General features: G+C 41.6%; 1 protein-coding gene across 1 annotated transcript in view; it reads left to right on the forward strand.

Annotated features, from left to right (window-relative positions):
- HFM1 (helicase for meiosis 1) overlaps positions 1-22,166 on the forward strand; it is a 441,821-nt gene that overhangs the window by 137,772 nt on the left and 281,883 nt on the right. Inside the window, exon 5 of the mRNA XM_073592028.1 lies at positions 8,151-8,221. Within this exon, the coding sequence (XP_073448129.1) occupies positions 8,151-8,221 (71 nt within the window). The remainder of the gene's footprint in view (positions 1-8,150; positions 8,222-22,166) is intronic.

A 22,166-nucleotide genomic window follows, 5' to 3' on the forward strand; every position in this document is an offset into this window, starting at 1 on the left:
CTTAGAAGATTCCAAGTGACCACACGACTTCTAGTACCCTACACTGAGAGACTCCAAGGGACCCTCTGATTCCTAGCGATCCTATAATCTGACTCTTCACTGTTCCCAAGCATTTCCCAGTGCCTTCCAGTGTGATCACCATACCTACTCTGTTCCCATCATCTCCCAGCCTGTCCCCAGTGATTCTGATTGTTTTCCTGACAGCAGTCTGTAGCCTTGCATCTGTTGTGTCCTCTAGGCATTCCAGTGTACTGTACTTGTGCCTCTGTTCCTTGTGTACCTCTATCAGAGTTCAGCCTTCCTGCGTCTCTGTGGTCCCCTGTGAGTTTTAGCCTGACTTTCATTTTTAGCACCTGTGTCTGCAGTCTGCTTCAGTGTCTCCCTGTATTCCTAGTCTGTTTCTGAGTGTCCCTGTGCATGTCTGCCTGCTCCGAGTTTTTCTGTGTTGTTTCTGTACTTTACTATTAACTTCTATGGATCCTGTGTGTCTCCGTGCACAACTACCCATTCCCACAGCGCTTCAGTGTGTTTCTGTGCACTTCTGCCAGCTTGAGCTGTATTACCTACTAACCAGTAGGGATGGGCCGAGCAACCCCCCCCTCGTTCGGTTCGCATCCAGAACATGCGAACAGGCAAAAACTTTGTTCGAACACGCAAATACTGTTAAAGGTGTTAATGTTCACAAACGGGTGACCCTGTCCCCCTCTGACAACACGGGAAAAGCCATAGGGAAGTCCCCGTGCATCAGATGGGGGCAGGGTCACCGGCTGGCCCCGCCCTCTGTTATATAAGAACTGTCACCTGAACAAAAGCGCCACACAGCGAAAGACTCCCACTGAGGCGGATTGTGCTGAGGACGAAGCGGAGAAGAAGCCGGAGGAAGATGCCGGACGAGAAGACCGGAGGAAGAAGCGGGGGCAGAAGAAGAACACCGAAGGAAGACCAGAAGAAAGAAGAAGCAGGGAGAGAAGAGGAAATTAATAAAGGGATTGTCAAAAACCGTCTCTTGTCTTTTTTGACACTTTTTTCGTGAAATGGTAGGAGTACATTTGTACCCCATTACCAGTTCACACGGGGGGGAGGGATCTAGTGGTCCCCTTGTTAAAGGGGAATTATAGACAAGCCTTGCGAGCCACATACGGGTTAATGCCTTATAAAATAATAAAATATAAAATCAATCCTGAGTAAAAACCAGCTGCAAACACTTAATCACGTTCCATAATCGTGTGAGTGGCGTATAAAGAAAAATGTGTCTGCGCTAGATAAAAAATACCATATCAATAATAGCAGTGAGTGCTCAGTGCCAAAATAAACAAATACATAAACAAATGTGTTTAAGCTGACCAATACTAGATCAGAAATAACTGTTAGTGCATTTCTCCAAAGTGCAAAGTGCTGTATCAAACACACAATATAAGTGCCCAATCAGGAATGAAATAACAACAATCCTCATGAAAGTCTTTATGGTTCAAACAGTGTATATCCAAAGATATATAAAGTGCCCAATATTAGTGTCCATAATCAGTGAAGTTCATCCGTCTTGTTCTTCCAAAAGTGCAACACCATAAAACATGCTTTAGTTAGTGTCTTCCAGTGACCCCCACAAGCATATGCGCTCACCTTCCAGCGTGTGACACAGTAATTAAACTCTGTCAAACACGCTTTGGAGACACTCCTGTGCTCTAATGGAATGAACTGTGTAGACCTCCAATGCTCCCAGTCATGATTTTATATGGAAGAGAAAAGAAACTCCATAGCGCAACATTGCATGATAATAAAGGATCTTTTATTATGAAAAAAACTCTCCCCTTGCAGGGGTACTCACATGCTGCGGGTGCGTGAGTGCACCATCCTAAACAAACATAAGCTAAAACAGGCCGATCGTACGGTATGGCGTGCGGTGCGGTGTGTGCCTCGATCTCTCCCTCTCTCTCTCTGCTGACAGCTCCGTCCAGGCCCCTCCCCTATGCGTGTTTGGCACCGGGATCACGTGCCTTCATCAGGGCGAAATCGCCCTGATGAAGGCACGTGATCCCGGTGCCGAACACGCGTGGGAGAGGGGCCTGGACGGAGCTGTCAGCAGAGAGAGAGAGGGAGAGATCGAGGCACACACCGCACGCCATACCGTACGATCGGCCTGTTTTAGCTTATGTTTGTTTAGGATGGTGCACTCACGCACCCGCAGCATGTGAGTACCCCTGCAGGGGGAGAGTTTTTTTCATAATAAAAGATCCTTTATTATCATGCAATGTTGCGCTATGGAGTTTCTTTTCTCTTGCATACCTTGTTAAAGGGGGCTTCCAGATTCCGATAAGCCCCCAGCCCACAGACCCCCACAACCACCGTGCAAGGGTTGTGGGGATGAGGCCCTTCTCCCCATCAACATGGGGACAAGGTGCTTTGGGGGGTCCGCTACCCCAAAGCACCCTCCCAATGTTGAGGGCATGTGGCCTAGTACGGTTCAGGAGGGTGGGCGCTCTCTCGTCCCCCCCTCTTTTCCTGCGGCCTGCCAGGTTGCATGCTCGGATAAGGGTCTGGTATGGATTTTTGGGGGGACCCCACGCCATTTTTTAAAAAAAAATTTTGGCGCAGGGTTCCCCTTAAAACCTATACCAGACCTGAAGGGCCTGGTATGGAATTTGGGGGGACCCCACGCATTTTTTTTTTTTTTAATTTTGGTTTGGGGTTCTCCTGTGGGGAAATCCCATGCCGTTTTTTTCAGTGAACTTTTATGTGTATTGCCGGACCAACAATTAATTATAGCTAGCGCTAGTACTTTTAAATGACTTTTTTTCCTTTAGAAATGTCATTTTGCACTTGGACTGTTCTAAACACGGGAAACATGCGCCACTTTACAGGCATACTATAGACACCCCCCAGGTCCGAAATTTAAAGGAATATTACACTTTGATTGTTTCACTTTAAGCCTTATTAAAATCACTGCTCCCGAAAAAACGGACATTTTTAAAACTTTTTTTTGCACTGATAAATGTCCCCTGGGGCAGGACCCAGGTCCCCGAACACTTTTTTTATGACAATAACTTGCATATTAACCCTTAAAATTAGCACTTTTGATTTCTCTCATAGACAATTCACTATAGCTGACAATTCACTATAGCCAATATTACTTCATGACTTTTTTTTCCCTTTAGAAATGACATTTTGCTGTCAGACTATTCTAAACATGGGAAAAAAGAGCCACTTTACAGGCATACTATAGTCACCCCCCAGGTACGAAATTTAAAGGAATACTTCACTTTTATTGTTTCACTTTAAGCTTTATTAAAATCAATGCTCCAGAAAAAACGGCCGTTTTTAAAACTTTTTTTTGCACTGATACATATCCCCTGGGGCAGGACCCAGCTCCCCAAACTTTTTATGACAATAACTTGCATATAAGCCTTTAAAATTAGCACTTTTGATTTTTCCCATAGACTTTTAAAGGGTGTTCCGTGGCTTTCGAATGTGCCGCGAACACCCCAAATTGTTCGCTATTCGGCGAACAGCCAATGTTCGAGTCGAACTCATGTTCAACCCGAACATAAAGCCCATCCCTACTGACCAGTGATCTTTATGCCTCAGTGATGCAAGGGGACTCTTATCTGATTATCAGCCCTTAGTTCACAGTAGATGCCTGCGCAGTAGGCTGCACTACGGGCAGGCTGGGTTCTCTCCATCAGTACCAATAGGTATGCCCCCTGTCCTAGACTACTTGTGTACTCCAACTGTGTCCTGTGTACCTGAATTCCCTGGGACACCCGTTCCAGTCTGTGTACCTACATTCCCTGGGACCGTCCAACATCTGTGTTCCTCATACATAATATTACCCCTTGCATTCTTGTAAGCTCAGCTTAAATAAAAAGAAAGATGGCTTGGCTGGGCATGTAGCTAACTGGATCATCTGCAGGTGGCTAACCTCTTAAACACAAGTCTTGTGAGATAACAGGTAACAGCAGAACCTTAGTTAAAGTTAAAGATATGGAACTACTAGTACCAGCATGCCTGACGATCTTGCCTGATGAGGAGAGAGGTGACAGAACTGCAAATCTGCAGATCCATAAAAGGCAGATGTGAATGTCTGTGGGGGCTATGCGTGGCAGTGAAGGTATTGATTAATGGAAGATGTCTAGTCCTAGGGGCTAAATGGTAGTCAGATAATGGCATGGTGAGAAAGGTTGGCCATTGTAGCAAAGTTAGGATGTGTGAAAGATGATGGTGGAAAAGGAGGTGTGTGGAGTTCAGCATATGGTTTAAGAGTTGATGGTGGGACTAGTGGTAAAATGGCTGGAACAGTGGGATGTGAACTACATTATAGGCCAGGGAATAAAAAAGGATATGTATTTAATTATGCCGCCTTGCATCTCCACCTGGTGGTGCAGTGGAACCTCCCTTGCTAGGCCTTCTTGGCTCTTCCTCTAGATTCCTAATTTTTTTTTTTTTATCGACATATTAAACATGGCGCAAAAACAGCCCATGTAGTTTTTCAAGCAACAGGTGCTCAGATATGAACAGGGGGCATTGAAAACAAAGGGATTCCTTTTGTTGAGCGTTTTGGAGCTTTGAGCTTCAAGCTACAAAATGCCTAGGTGTGAATGGAGCCTCAATCAGATCAAAGGAGTATCTGAAAGCATACAGCTTCAGCTGTGCCTTTCTAGAAAACCCACAATGCTTTGTAAAACCAGAATGATGGATACACTAAATATTTCATTGTAACATGAAGTATTTTTTTCTCAGAAAACTAGTTATAAGACAACTGTTTAAAATGTTTAGTTTTGCTTTAAGTGTTCTGGTATTAAATAGAATTTTTAGTTATTATTGAGGTATCCAACAGATAATTGTACTGGATATCCCACAGACTGTATATTCCCCATTTATGTTATAGGACAGGTTTGCTGGAAACTACAATATTTCTTATTTAAAATTTTATATAATATATATATATATATATATATATATATATATGTGTGTGTGTGTATATATATATACACAGTATCTCACAAAAGTGAGTACACCCCTTACATTTTTGTAAATATTTTATTATATCTTTTCATGTGACAACACTGAAGAAATGACACTTTGCTACAATATAAAGTAGTGAGTGTACAGCTTGTATAACAGTGTAAATTTGCTGTCCCCTCCAAATAACTCAACACACAGCCATTAATGTCAACTGCTGACAACAAAAGTGAGTACACCCCTAAGTGAATATGTTCAAATTGGGCCAAATTAGACATTTTCCCTCCCCGGTGTCATGTGACTCTGTGTTACAAGGTCTCAGGTGTGAATGGGAAGCAGGTGTATTAAATTTGGTGTTATTGCTCTCACTCTCTCATACTGGTCACTGAAAGTTTAACATGGCACCTCATGGCTAAGAACTCTCTGAGGATCTGAAAAAAGAATGGTTGTTCTACATAAAGATGGCCTAGGCTATAAGAAGATTCAGGCCTCGCCATGGTCAAACAAAGAAGTTGAGTGCACATACTTAGCGTCATATCCAGAGGTTGTCTTTTGGAAATAGATGTAATGCCCTGTACACACGGTCGGACATTGATCAGACATTCCGACAACAAAATCCATGGATTTTTTCCGATGGATGTTGGCTCAAACTTGTCTTGCATACACACGGTCACACAAAGGAAAATTCGATCATTCTGAACGTGGTGATGTAATACACGTACTTTGGGACTATAAAAGGGGCAGTAGCCAATAGCTTTCATCTCTTAATTTATTCTGAGCATGCGTGGCACTTTGTGCGTCTGATTTGTGTACACACGATCGGAATTTCCGACCACGGATTTTGTTGTCGGAAAATTTTATAGCAAGCTCTAAATCGGAAATTCCGATGGAAAATGTGTGATGGAGCCCACACACGGTCGGAATTTCCAACAACAAGGTCCTATCACACATTTTCTGTCGGAAAATCCGACCGTGTGTACAGGGCATATGAGTGCTGACAGCATTGCTGCAGAGTTTGAAGGGGTGAGGGGTCAGCCTGTCAGTGATCAGACCATATGCCACACACTGCATCAAATTGGTCTGCATGGGTGTCATCCCAGAAGGAAGCCTCTTCTAAAGATGATGCACAAGTAAGCCCTCAAACAGTTTGCTGAAGACAAGCAGACTAAGGAAATGGATTACTGGAACCATGTCTTGTGGTCTGATGAGACCAAAATAAACGTATTTGGTTCAGATGGTGTCAAGTGTGTGTGGCGGCAACCAGGTGAGGAGTACAAAGACAAGTGTGTCTTGCCTACTGTCAAGCATGGTGGTGGGAGTGTCATGGTCTGGGGCCGCATGAGTGCTGCCAGCACTGGGGAGCTACAGTTCATTAAGGGAACCATGAATGCCAACATGTACTGTGACATACTGAAGCAGAGCATGATCCCCTCCATTTGGAGACTGGGCCACAGGGTAGTATTCCAACATAACGACCCCAAACACACCTTCAAGACGACCACTGCCTTGCTAAAGTAGCTGAGGGTAAAGGTGATGGACTGGCCAAGCTTGTCTCCACACCTAAAAACATTGAGCATCAATGGGGCATCCTCAAATGGAAGGTGGACGAGCGCAATGTCTCTAATATCCACCAGCTCTGTGATGTCGTCATGGAGGAGTGGAAGAGGACTCCAGTGGCAACCTGTGAAGCTCTAGTGAACTCATTGCCCAAGAGGGTTAAGGCAGTGCTGGAAAATAATGGTGGCCACACAAAATATTGACACTTTGGGCCCAACTTGGACATTTTCACTTAGGGGTGTACTAAATTTTGTTGCCAGCAGTTTAGCCATTAATGGCTATGTGTTGAGTTATTTTGAGGGGACAACAAATTTACACTGTTATACAAGCTGTACACTCACTACTTTACATTGTAGCAAAGTGTCATTTCTTCATGTTGTCACATGAAATGATATAAAAAAATATTTACAAAAATGAGAGGGGTGTACTCACATTTGTGAGATACTGTGTGTGTGTGTATTTTTTAGGTAAATATATTTCTAAAGGTGCTATTGACATTTTTACCACATGTCGGTGACAATCCATGCAATCCATCCATACATACAGTACAAAGAAACCAAAACAAATACGTTCAGAAATTAAGTTATGTGTAATAAAGTGGAATGACATAGGGAAAAAGTATTGAACAGTATTGAACACATGAAGAAAGGGAGGTGCAAAGCCAAGAAAGCCAAGACACCAGCTGAAATCTATCAGTAATTAGAAAGCAATCCTGCCCCTTGTCAGTGCTAATTACTGTCAGCTAGTTCAGTCTCAACTGATGGCCTATAAAAAGGTGTCTTATTAGCAAGGTGTCACACAAGAAACATCTCATGATGGGTAAAAGCAAAGAGCTCTCTCAAGACCTTGGCAAGCTTTATTGTTGCAAAACGTACTGATGGCATTGGTTACAGAAGGGTTTCTAAACTTCCGAATGATCCAGTGAGCACTGTTGGAGCCATAATCCAGAAGTGGAAAGAACATCATTTCACTATAAACTGACAACAACTAGGTGCTCCTCGCAAGATTTCTTACAGAGGAGTTAAAATGATTATCAAAAGAGTTGTCCAAGAGCCTAGAACCATTTGTGGAGAGCTTCAGAAAGACCTGGAATTAGCAGGTACATTTGTTTCAAAGAAAACAATAAGTAATGCACTCAACTGCCATGGCCTGTGTGCACGCTCACCATACAAAATTTTTAAAATAAAATAAAGCTGCTGGAATGGCCCAGCCAATCACCTGACTTGAATCCAATAGAAAATCTATGGAAAGAAGTAAAGATCAGAATTCATAGAAGAAGCCCACGGAACCTTCAAGATTTGAAGACTGTCTGGAAGAATGGGCCAAAATCACACCTGAGCGTGGCATGTGACTAGTTTCTCCATACTTGAAGCTGTCATTGCATGGGTTGTTACTGACGTGAAAATTTCATGTCAATAGTACATTTAGAAATATATTTACCTATAAGAAATGGTGACGTGTTCAATACTTATTTTACCCGCTGTGTATATATATATATATATATATATATATATATATATATATATATATATATATATATATATATATATATATATATTTCTTTTTTTTTTTTTTTTAATTATTTATTTTGTTGTTTTTTTTTTTTTTGTAGATAGTAAATTTCTTTAACATTGAAGCTAAACAATTTAGGGCTATCTTTAAAGAATTTCCGTATTTCAATTACATTCAGTCAAAAGCCTTGGATGATGTATGTATTTAATCATTTTATTATTTTCTACCATGTGGTATATATTTTTAAATGAAAAAAGCCCTTTGTATGCCCTCCGATGTAAATTTCTAAATGGAACAATATCCTTGGAATGCTTGCAAAGGCAAGGGTCTATTGCCTGGCCTTCCAAGGGCCAGCTCGGTATTCTGTTGTGTGATACTCCTGGTCTGCTTTGAAGTATGGCAGATGCAAGAATAATGGCCATCTATAAAACTGCATCAGACTATAATAAGGCCATTATTTTGAAGCCTGTATATTTGCTGCTTGTGTCCATCATACCATTATCCTACGAGAGTACATTTATTGGCTGCTGAGACACAATGATGGATAGCGAAATAGCAGTAGGCAAGACTGAGCTCCAGAACTGAAGATGTAATGTTCTCATTTGTGCCTAGGTCCAGGGGATCTTCACGAGCACTGAAGAGAAGTTGATTTGTACCGCCTGCTGGTACTTAAGAATTTTAGAAAATTTAGGGGACTGTGGCAGGTTCAATTTAAAAACCTTTCCCAAACAGGGAACAGTACAGAACACAGGCTTCTTTAAATCATTAAAACTGGTTATATGCAGCTACCTTAAGGACCAAGAATAATAGCTGCATGAACATCGCCCTGTATAAAAGCCTCTCACTCCCAGCAAGTCCCTAGGTGATGGACCTGTCCTATCTATGGAGAAGCACCTTCTTCTATGAAGGTTCTCACCTTATCTGGTTTCCTTTTTAGGGTATTTCATTACTTCGCTGTACCTTAGTCACTGCTGCTCTTTCTGCAACATTCAGATTAGTGGACTCTTCGCCATGGACCGTATCTAGACATCGCCTGATGAAGGAAGTGGGGTCAGCCTGTAATGTTGTTTTGCACTGGATTCTGCTGTGGGAACTTCTTTGGAACAATGTGCAATGAGTGGGGCTAGCTGCAGGATGCTTTACAGGTCCAGAGCCATGGTATGCCTGGTGCAGAGGCCAGTCTCTGAAATCATCTGTGGATGTAAGCCCATCAGCAAGATGAGAAGGTGTCAACTAGGAAAGACACCTCATTTTCTCGAGCATCAGGTCAAGAGACTATGCCTCGTACAGAAATTTCTCCAAAATAAAGGAGACTTTTGCTATGCTGTTTGAAGCTGTATACTCTTGTTTAATGTTAAAGCGGAGTTCCACCCTAAAGTGGAACTTCCGCTCATCGGATTCCTCCCCCCCTCCGGTGTCACAATTGGCACCTTTCAGGGGGGAGGGGGGTGCAGATACCTGTATAATACAGGTATCTGCACCCACTTCCGGGTATAGCTAGCCGCAGACTCCCCGCCCACCCCTGTTGTGTTGTGGGAAATACACAGTTCCCACAACACAACGGGGACCAGTGTAGACGTGCAGCGCGACTCGCGCATGCGCAGTAGGGAACCGGGCAGTGAAGCCGCAACGCTTCACTTCCCGATTCCCTCAGTGAGAATTGCGGTGGCAGCACCCGAGGAACGAGGGACGGTTCGGCCTCGGGTGCCGACATCGCTGGACCCCGGGACAGGTAAGTGTCCTTATTTTAAAAGCTGCTGACATCTAAAAAAAATTTTTTAGGGAAACTCCGCTTTAAAGAAGCCTGAGTTTGCTCACACTAATGTAACCAGTATAGGGACTCTAAAATTCCCTACACCAGCTAAGACTTTTCCAGTCTATTTACTTGTTGAGCCTGTTCTGTATGGAGATTTGTCCCACACGGAAAAGCTTCTTAACCCTCCTAACATATCCTACTAAGAAAATAATCCTTAGCTCCTTAATCAGGGGTTGGCAACCTTTGAGAGGTTGAGATAGGCTTGAACAACATGGAAGAGATCAAAGATCATTTAATGTGGTGCCCTTTAAAAAAAAAAAAAAAAAAAAGGCCCCAATAAAAAGTAAGAAGGGCATAGAGAAAACGCTGAAAAATCTATGTCACTGTAAAAATATAAACTTAGCTTACCTTAATAGTTAGCTTCAGTGAGAACCTCAGATTTCACTCTCATTCACACTTTGTTTCATGTCTGGAGAGTAATTGGTCATATTAAGGCTGATGCAAGGGTCCATCACAAAGGCGGAACAGGGGTCAGTAAGATGTATTGCAGTATAAAGAGGTCAGTAGGATCTATCATATTGTCTAAAATACAGGAAATGAATGGTGGGACTTTTAAGGTGCTAAATAGTACTGCCCCTAGGAAATAAAAATGCATAAAGACATATATAAAATCCAAAAAACTTTATTACAGAGTCACATTATTAAAAAGTGGATATATAAAACCAACAGGTAAAAACATATTGGATGAATTTCATTGCACATGTACAATAAGCAACCCCATACACCTTCCCCCATATACATTCAAGTCAACATATGAGTAACTTAGAACCAATGATAAATAGATGAGGACAAAATGTAGGGAAGGCTTATTATCCCAACACATTTCACAGGTTAAGCTTCTTCAGGGATTCAAGAGGGTGCAGCTGAGGAGAAAGTATAGCACATGTAATGCATATATTTTTAACAGCAATCAATAAATATGCCAGCAATATTGTGGTAACAGTAACAATAGTTAAATCACAGCAATATTTCATCCAAAACAAAATTATTGTGCCAAGAGGTTAAGGCCTGCAAGAAAGGAGAGTGGAGACGGAGACTGCACCAAACTAAGGGGAGACACAAAAGCCCCCAGCAATCTCAGCTATGAAGCATGAGGGTGATATAGAGGGAGGACCGAAACCATCATGCCCCTGCTTACATCATGTCTACAATGAGAAAAAATATTGAGCAGTTTATAAACCATAAAACTACCTATATGGGATAAGGGTCTCAGGTGGAGAAATTACCCTATATGTAATTCATGATAAAAATCACCACAAGAAGCTGTAGCGAGGGATATGAATTTATCAAAGAATTTTTCTATTAAATGACTTCCGTACTCTTGGAGCCCTTATGTCATTATGGGAAGAAATGAATCCAGGAGAGGATATGAATATTAATTTGGACACAGTTACGAATACTGAATCAACACATTCCACCCCCAAGATAGAATATAAAAAGAAATCCGAATCCTTCCCCTCACTGCAATAGAATATTATATCTATATATATAGATATATCTATATATATATATCTATATATATATATATAGATATATATATATATAGATATATCTATCTATATATATATATCTATATATATATATATATCTATATATATATAGATATATATATATATATAGATATATATATATAGATATATCTATATATATAGATATATGTACATATATCTATGTACAGGATACTAGAGACTTTCTTAGAATTATGGAAGATGTGGTCATTCCCATTAGATCCTGGCTCGTAACAATAGATGTAGAGGTCTATACAGCTTGATTCCTCACTCTTTGGAAGTTTCAACCATTGTAGGATATTTGAAAGAACTTAATCAATCAATGTGACCTTACAATGAATTCATCCTAGAGCTGTTGCATTACATTCTATCTAGGAATGTGTTCATATTTGGGGACTCCCACTACATGCTGTGCACCATGTTTAGCTAACCTGTACCTGGGGGGGGGGGGGGGTGGGAGCGCTCCTTATTTTTTGGACAAGGCTCATGGGTGGTACTTTTGCTCTTTGCCTTTCTCTGATTGGTGGATGTTTATTTAAATATTTTGCACTACTGCTTTACACATGCCTGACAAAGGTTTCCTGTGTGACTCCGAAACATTGCACTCTCTTGCTTGTGATGTTATCATGCTTTATTAAAAAAAAACAGTTTGGTCTCAACCTGAAGACCTGTGGTGTGCTGGCAAATATCTTCATTGTGATATATGCTGCGTACACACGATCGGACATTCCGACAACGAAATCCTGTGATTTCTTTCCGACGGATGTTGGCTCAAACTTGTCTTGCATACACACGGTCGCACAAATGTTGTAGGAAATTCCGATCGTCAAGAACACGCTGATGTACAACACGTACGATGGCGCTATAAAGAAGAAGTTCAAAGCCAGAGCGCCACCCTTTTGGCTCCTTCTGCTAATCTCGTGTTAGTAGAAGTTTGGTGAGAGACGATTCGCACTTTTTAGCCTCGTGCTTTTCAGATCGTTACTGCTCTTCATTTTGTGCTTGTGGGTTTGTATCTGGTTTTTAGTGCGTGTAGTCAGTTCGCATCTGGTTTTCAGTGCGTATTTTTATATTACGTATTTGATTTACAGTGCGTTCTTGTCCGCTTGTTTCTGATTTTCAGCTCGCTCTTCTCAGGCCTTACTGATTTTCAGTGCGTTCTGTTAGTTCGTTCTGACCAGCCGACCGTTTTGAAGCAATGTTGCGGGTATGTACTCATCGTTTGTGCTGTGCAGGGGCTTGGTGTTGGGGTTCTTAATCTGCCCCAAGTCCAGTCCATGAACAGGGGGAGGAGGAGTTCATGGACGAAGAATTGGTTGCTCCAGCGTGACCAATTCTCGCACATGCCTTTGTTGCGGGAGATCCGTGAGAATAATCCTGATGATTTCAGGAATTATCTCCGGATGACGGACCCCGTTTTTCACATTTTGTTGGCTTTGCTGTCCCCTTATATTACAAGGCAGGACACCTGCATGCAGCAAGCCATCACTCCCAAACAGAGGCTAGTCGCCACGTTGCGGTACTTGGCGATGGGAGAAGTCTGCAGGACATCAAGTTCTCGACAGGCATCTCCCCCCAGGCTCTGGGGACCATTATTCCAGAGACCTGTTCTGCCATCATTCAGGTCCTGCAGAAGGACTATATTAAGGTAAGATTTCTCCTTTAACATCACATTATATGTATTTAATGTTTGCTAATGTATTGTATTTCTTTCATCGTTCCCTACTTACCATGATTGTAATATGCTGTGAATGTCCTCTTTGTCCTCATGCATGCTGGAAATTTTTCAAGTTCCTTTTTTGTCTTTCATGCATATTTGCCTACACTAACCTCCCCAGCATGCTATCCTGGGCCCATACACAACTAGCCTAGTCACTTAACAATGTATTTTGTCAGCTCCACAGTAGTGCTTTACCCTAAACACCCCCTAAAATGTGTCCAAATGTTATTTGTGTCCTTAAATTCAGGCAGAGTGCAAGAGGCATTTTTTTGGGGTCCCAAAATCATCCCTCCCCCCAACCTCTAAGTCAACCGATACCAATCCTCTATCTGCTGACTTTGCCAAACCCATACACACTATACCTACCTCTTTTGTGGTCATATATCTGTATGAATTCACCAAAGCATGTAGTGAAAGGGCCTGCCTGAATACTTTCAAATGGTACTGTTTAAAGTTTTGTTCTCCTATTATCTTGATAGGTAATTGCAGAATGTAAAAATGTGCTTTAATTTGTACAGTGTGTATTTATATTTTTGGATTATGACCCTTCTTACCTGTCCAGTAGGCTTAAAATAGTGTAAAGAAAGGAGGGGCTGGCCAAAGTAACACACATTATTCATGCATTCATCTCTCAATGAAGTGGAGAGGGTTACCTGTCCAAAACATACCCCCCACCCCCTAAAATTTTTACAGTGGGCCATCAGAGGGGGTGAGGAATCTGATAAGTGGACCTTAGATTTTTTTTTTAAATACTCCTTCAAATGAATGTTATACTGATGTTGGCCAAGAATGTTTGTGTCTAATCTGCTTGCAATGTTATGTTCAAAAGTACTATTTTTTTTTCTTGTTTCACTACACAGTTTCCTTCAACGCCACAGGAATGGCAGACTGTGGCTTCCCAATTTGCCCAGCGGTGGGACTTTCCCAACTGCGGAGGGGCAATTGATGGGAAACACGTCCACATCGTCCCACCCCCCAACTCGGGGTCATACTATTACAACTATAAGGGGTTTAATAATATTGTGATGTTGGCGGTGGTGTTGGCGACATATGAGTTTCTCTATGTGGACGTGGGGAAGAATGGCTGGATGTCGGATGGTGGAGTCATCGCCCAGACTGAGTTCTACTACACACACACCTTGTTTTTGTTGTTAATGTATGTAATGCATTAATGCTAAAAAATATTCATCATTTTCAGCACTATGAATTCATTTTTTGGAGTGACGAAAATGGCCTGATTGTTGCAAATTATAAAGCACTGTGGATGCTATTTACTAAATCCACTTTGCACTACAAGTGCACTGCAAAAGTGCACTTGAAACTGCACTTGTAGTGCAAAGTGGAGTTTCCTTTAGTAAATAAAGCCCCATTGTCACTGTAAACACCAACTTACTCCAAAAACTGCTATTGAGCATTGAAAGAAGAAGCCACACATTGTTGAGTATAAAAATTTTTACTCTGTGCACATTCACATGTGCGTTTAGAAAAGGGTTTTTGTACAAACCAACATATGAGAGTCAATTGAGAGTCAAAATAGGTATTTCCCTCTTGATCCCATGGCTAAGGTCAACATGTGCTAGCTCCCATCATGGGGGATCAATGGACGTGTTTCGGGGGTACAACCCCTTCCCCTACAACCCCTTCCTCTCAGCTACTTGAGTTGCGAGGAAGGGTTTGCACCCACAAAACGCATACATTGATATCCCGTAATGGCAGATAGCACATGTTGACCTTAGCCATGGGATCAGGAGGGAAATCCCCATTTTGACTCTCAATTTGTGTGCATCTTCAAAATTTGGCTTTCACAGGGGTGACATCACCCCATCTGATGAAGGCAATATCAACACAGTTTGGACATAAAAAATTAAGAAAAATAAAAACAATTAGTAAAATTTTTATGTGTTTTATATTCTGCCTAAAACATCAACAATGTTTTTGAGTCTTTTTTTCCACATCATTGATGTCTTCCTTGATCTTCTGTAAATCCCTATTGCACACCATGATCTCCCCGATGAGGATGTGTGCACTTGCACTTGTGAAATGTGTTTCTTCTTCCACAACATCCACATCACTTAAAAATAAAAAAACACACCATGTATTATAAATATGCAGGCATATATCTATTACCTGAAGCTGTTGTCTCAGACACTCACCTGTTATGGTCACTATTTCGCCCACTTCATAAACCTCTCCTTCCTCCACATCCTCAGGTTGTGGTGTGCTGAGTTCCCCTTCTTTTTAGGAGGTTGTGTGTCCCTGGTGTCCTCTGATGTCCTGAGTCTTTTCTCCCCTATGTGAATAAAAAAAAGGTATACTTAGCACACAGATATTTGAGGGCAGAAATAGGAATATGAAACATTGCTTGGAAGTGTCGTACAATTGTCTGTTTTGGCAGAGTTCCAAGCTGAATACTTGATTTTTTTTCCCTTTCTTAAAGCTGGAATACTTAACTTTTTTGGTAAAGTATCACACATGTAGGACATATATCAGGACATATATGTCATCTGCTGCTGTTCCTGATCTCTCGGAGTCCAGGACCGGATTGTGCTCCCTATTAAATGGACTCCTTAGGCTATCAATTCTGCATGTCAAATAGTTGATGTGTGCCCTTCGCTAATTTCAGCAGTTTATCCAGCATTGCCTTCCTCTTTATTTTGTTATGACCCCTTAATAAATGTATATTTTTTTGCACAAATCATTGGCTATGTGTTTGAATTAAAAAAGGATAGTTTGTTTCTGAGTAGGCAGGTACATGTCAAAAATACAATGTCAATAATTTGTCAAGGGACACCAACACCAACCAACCTCCTTGAGGTTAAAAAATACAAGATCATAATGGTGTTGTGGTAACTTGACACACAAAACTCCAAAAAATATTATGGAGATCGCTAGAAAAAAAAAAAAAAACAGGAGATCACTAGAAAAATTAATTCTAAACATTATTATGGAGATCTGACGAAAAAAATAACAAATATTATGAACTCTGTGTAAATATCAGCAGCAAAACAACTTATAATTCTAGCATTATAAAGAAGAAGAGAATGCGCTGTATTGAAAGATTAAAAACGTTGCAGCGTGACGAATGTGCTATCTCCATTACGAACGCTAGTTTTACCAGACCGAGCGCTTCCATCTCGTACTTGATTCAATGCATGCGTGGAATTTTGTGTGTTGAAATTGTCTACACACGCTCAGAAATTATGAGAATGGATTTTGTTGTCGGAAAATTTGAGAACCAGCTCTCAAATTTTTGGTGTCAGAAATTCCGACGAAAAATGTCCGAAGGAGCCTACACACGGTCGGATTTTCCGATAACAAGCTCCTATCGAACATTTGTTGTCCAAATGCCTGATCATATGTACGCGGCAATAGAGGGAGTGCACAAACTATCATGCCTCCTGCCAGGGTATGCAGAACCCCCCAAGGTGACAATGAGCTGCCCCCTCTTCCCACATACAAAAGAGTGAAAATGTCAAAATTGGTCCCAATTAGCAATTTTCCCTCCCCGGTGTCATGTGTGTGTTAGTGTTACAGGTGTGAATGGGGAGCAGGTGTGTTAAATTTGGTGTTATCACTCTCACTCTCTCATACTAGTCACTGGAAGTTCAACATGCCACCTCATGGCAAAGAACTCTCTGAGGATCTGAAAAAAAGAATTGTTGCTCTACATAAAGATGGCCTAGGCCATAAAAAGATTGCCAAGACCCTGAAACTGAGCTGCAGCACGGTGGCCAAGGCCATACAGCGGTTTAACAGGACAGGTTTCACTCAGAACAGGCCTCGCCATGGTTGACCAAAGAAGTTGAGTCCACGTGTTCAACGTCATATCCAGAGGTTGTCTTTGGGAAATAGCTGTATGAGTGCTGCCAGCATTGCTGCAGAGGTTGAAGGGGTGGGGGGTCAGCCTGTCAGTGCTCAGACCATACGTCGCACACTGCATCAAATTGGTCTGTATGGCTGTCGCCCCAGAAGGAAGCCTCTTCTAAAGATGATGCACAAGAAAGCCTGCAGTTTGCTGAAGACAAGCAGACTAAGAAAATGAATTACTGGAACCATGTCCTGTGGTCTGATGAGACCAAGATAAACTTATTTGGTTCAGATGGTGTCAAGCCTGTGTGGCGGCAACCAGGTGAGGAGTACAAAGACAGATGTGTCTTGCCTACAGTCAAGCAAGGTGTTGGGAGTGTCATGGTCTGGGGCTGCATGAGTGCTGCCAGCACCGGGAAGCTACAGTTCATTGAGGGAACCATGAATGCCAACATGTACTGTGACATACTGAAGCAGAGAATGATCCCCTGTCTTCAGAGACTGGGCCGCAGGGCAGTATGCCAACATAACGACCCCAAACACACCTCTAAGACAATCACTGCCTTGCTAAAGAAGCTGAAGGTAAAGGTGATGGACTGGCCAAGCATGTCTCCAGACCTAAACCGTATTGAGCATCTGTGGGGCATCCTCAAACAGAAGGTGAAGGAGCACAAGGTCTCTAACATTCACTAGCTCTGTGATGTCATCATGGAAGAGGACTCCAGTGGCAACCTGTGAAGCTCTGGTGAACTCCATGCCCAAGAGGGTTAAGGCAGTGCTGGAAAATAATGGTGGCCATACAAAATATTGACACTTTGGGCCCAATTTGGACATTTTCACTTAGGGGTGTACTCACTTTTGTTGCCAGCGGTTTAGACATTAATGGCTGTGTGTTGAGTTATTTTGAGGGGACAGCAAATTGACACTGTTATACAAGCTGTACGCTTACTACTTTACATTGTAGCAAAGTGTCATTTCTTCAGTGTTGTCACATGAAAAGATATAATAAAATATTTACAAAAATGTGAGGGGTGTACTCATTTTTGTCAGATACTGTAAATCCTAATTACAACTACATATTCAAGAACAAAGTAAATCAAAATCAAAAAGAAGGCGGCGGCAAATTCAGTAGACAAGCATTAAGCAATTATAGGTGTGAGTTAAAACTGATATTTTCATTGATGCCTGGTGATTTTGTAGCCTCAAATTGGAAAATACATTTGGTCTCCAACTGGAGGAGTTGTTTATTAAATGTCACCTCCTCAAGAAGAGTTTTCCATGTGTTCCAAGGCAAAGAATTTGATCACACTCGTATCCAAGTGATGGTATAGACCCACATGGCGGGTCACCATTTTGCAATTTTGAATAAGGTAAACATGGTCCCTGATCCTCTTCCAAATAGGTCTTTTGGTTTTTCCTATATAGAAGGCCTGACACGAACATTGCATGTAATATACCACCCCTATAGTTTGACAGTTGATGTTATAATGTGGGGTCTTGCCTAAAAGTAGAGATGGGCTGAATGACCCCCTGTTCAGTTAAAGCCAGAACTCTTGAACATTGAGAAAGTGCGGTGCCAACTAACAAACCCCATTGAAGTCTCGTGGACCTGAACTTGAAAAATCAACTGGGTACTGCCCTGGGGGACATGTATCAATGAAAAAAAGTTTGTAAAAAACATCATTTTTTAAAGAGCAGTGATTTACTGATGCTTTAAAGTGAAACAATAAAAATAAAATTTCCTTTAAATATAGTGTCGGGGGGGGGGTCCCCTTAGTCTGCCTGTAAAGTGGCGCATCTGCACCGTGTATAGAACCTGCTGCAGCAAAAATGACATTTTATAAAGGCAAAAAATTAAAATTTTCCCTGCAAGTTTTCTTTATTTTATAACCAATGGCTTGGGGAGCCAGTCTGTATGATGAGGCCTCAATTTAGTGATTTAGTGCACTTGGAACAAGATTAGAGATTTTTTGATTAAATTCTGGTGTCTGTTTCACAGACTTTGGTTAGAGGTAACATGTGCAGAAAAATTGGGCTTTGGATGTTGGTTGTGCCTTCACAATGTAGCCCTATAGATGAATCAAGTAATGCCTGTGCATCATCAAGGGGCAAGTGGCCGACGTTGTGTTCAAATAACTCAGTTCATGCATGATGCTGAGGCTATGGCAGGAGTAGCTGTGAACAAGGAGGCAGAATAAGCTGCTCTGGCAGCTGTGGTGGTCTAGTCTCTGCTTGTGTGATAGAGAATGAGGATGGTTTAGGAAGCCAGTCCACCACTTCCTCTGCATGCTGTGGCTGGATAGCACGGGCAACATCATTAAACAGAGGAAATTGTGCCCTGGCTGAGGACAGACCACGTCCACCTTTGCCTGTGAACACAGACACTGCTGGCTCCCTCACAGTGCCATGGGAACATCTGCCTCTCCTTGTTGGCCCACCCAGACATGATGGGGGGGGCTTATTACTGAAATGTAATAGAGAAGGGGAAATGTGTACTTGGATGCACTTTAATCAATGAAAAGTGGTGTTTGGTGCACTTTAACTTAAATACTCACTACACACACTCCACTGACACACTACAATATACTGCAGTAAAAGTGCACTGACACACTTCAATATACTGCAGTAAAAGTGCACTAACGCAATTCAATATACTGCAATAAAACTGCACTAACACGCTTCATAATACTGCAGTGAATGTGCACTAACGCGCTTCATAATACTGCAGTAAATGTGCACTAAGGCACTTCAATATACTGCCGTAAAAGTGCACTAAGGCTCTCCAATATACTGCAGTAAAACTGCACCAACGCACTTTAATATACTGCTGTAAAAGTGCACTATCGCGCTTCAATATACTGCAGTAAACGTGCACTAACACAGTTTATTATACTGCAGTACATGTGCACAAACGCACGTCAATATACTACAGTAAACCTGCCCTGAAACACTAAACTGACACTAAAGTAAAAATGAATGGTCGCACTACACTCACGCTGCACGATCCCTATGTTCACACTACACTTACATTCTACATTCACAATAGAATCATAATTGCACACTATAGCACACTAACTTGCTAGTAGAAATGAACAAAGCTACTGTATCTCCACTGCAATATCACACTGCAAATGGCTGGTCTGGGAAGGATCCTTTTTAGTGAGTGGTGGGTCTATGTGTAATGAGCCATGATTGGACACAGTCATTATTACTTTCTCCAATCATGGCTCTGACAGTGTTCTATGCTCTGATTGGGCAAATCTTTCATTGCTTCAGCCAATCAGAGCTTCCAATGCACTGTGGGGCACTTGGTGGGCAGAACAAATGGCCAAACTCCCTGATAATTCAGGTGTTCGCCGAACAGGCAAACAGCCAATGTTCGGCCCAAATCCATACTCGGGTTGAACCGTTCACCCAACACTACCTGCAAGAATCTAAATCACAGAAATTACATCTGAAAGTGCCTCTCTAATAGACATGTGCACACTGAAATATTTAGTTTTTCGTTAAAAATTGCATTCATCCGAAAATCCAAATTAAGGTTGAATCTGTCATTGAAGGCTTATGGTGTCTATGGAATGTTCAAAGAAGATTCGACGGAGCAGCTAAACTGTACAACGCCGTATAGTTTACCTGCTCTGTCGAATCTTCTTAGAACTTTCAACAGACACCATAAGCCAAAGTACGTGTGTACTTAGTTCTAGCTATTTTACTGGTCCTCCTCTTTGGTTACAATAAGCCAATAACATTCATCATCATCATTATTTTTATTTATCTTTTCTCCCCTACGTCGAATCTTTTCTCCCCTACGTCGAATCTTTTCTCTCCTACGTCAAATCTTTTCTCTCTATGTCGAATCTTTTCTCTCTATGTAGAATAATCTTGGACTAACAGAGTTAAGGTTAGGCACATTCGACCACAGGTTTGATGGACACAGATTGTTATTGTCATCATCATGTCGAATCTCCTATCTATATCGAACTGTTGTAGCAACGAAAACGAAAATAAAGCCTTTGTTTATGTCAGATCTTTCGTTTTTTGGATTCTGCACTTTCGTTATCGTTTGTTAAAACGATAACGAAAATACCTGAAATTCGGACGAAAATGCATTCGGACTAAAACGAATGCACATGTCTACTCTCTAACTTAAAGCAAGAGCGGTATAAAGAGTCCTGTCTGAGAAGTGACTATGTGCTAGATAGTCACGTAATGATTTCGCCCTTCTGTAGGTAATTTGAGGTCTATCCACTATATATTTCTTGACCACAGGATCTTCCCTCAGAAGATACTAGTGTTATTTTAAAATTTTCTTCACTCGCTCATGATCTTGGGAATAGCAGGCAGTGAGGCATGTAGTGTTAGTGGTGGGAGGTTTATGGCGCATGTGAATCAATGATTCACGTTATTTTTCTCTTGCTTTGTGAAAGACCCTTTTTAATCATTTTATACTATAGCCCCTCTGCAGCAACCACTTTTGTAATCCCCTGGCTTGAACCAAGAAATCTTCCTCCCTGGTACAATTTCTCCTAATTCTAAGATGTTGACCATAGGGTATACACTTTCCTTAAATGGTCTCAGATGTGCACTAGATGCATGTAGAATGGTGTTTGCTGCAGAGGGTTTGTAAAAAAGGTCTGATACAAAATTTCCATCTGGGCTAACCATGATTTGGATATCCAAAAAACTGACTTTGTGTTAGTCACACGTCACCGTAAAGTTAAGGTTAAATTTATTATGACCAATATGACACATTAAAACCTCAAGGTCCTCCTGGAACCCTGCCTAAATTATAAAGATAAAATGTGGCACGGGTCCATCGACGAGTCTTGTCCAGAAAATAAGGAGCGCTCCCATCTCCCCAGGTACAGGTTAGAATACAATGGGGCATAGCTTGTCCCCATCACCACTCCCTGCAACTGGAGGTAGTGGTAGCCCCCAAATATGAACACATTCCTAGATAGAATGTAATGTAACCGCTCTAGGATAAATTTATTGTAAGGCCACATTGATTAAGTTCTTTCAAAAACTCTGCAATGGTTGCAACTCCCAAAGAGTGAAGAATAGAGCTGTATAGACCTGTACATCTATTGTTACAAGCCAGCATCAAATGGGAATTACCATATCTTCCATAATTCTAAGAAGGTCTTTAGTAGCATGTGCATAGGACGGTAAAGAAGTAACAAATTGCCTTAAAGTGACTGTAAAGGAAAATTTGAATGACAGCAGTGGGAGCCAATGGCGCCTGCTGTTGTATCTCAGCCAATCAGGAGGGAGAGACACAGGATGCATG

This window comes from Aquarana catesbeiana, linkage group LG07 (assembly GCF_042186555.1).
Source record: "Aquarana catesbeiana isolate 2022-GZ linkage group LG07, ASM4218655v1, whole genome shotgun sequence".
Classification (NCBI taxonomy): domain Eukaryota; kingdom Metazoa; phylum Chordata; class Amphibia; order Anura; family Ranidae; genus Aquarana; species Aquarana catesbeiana.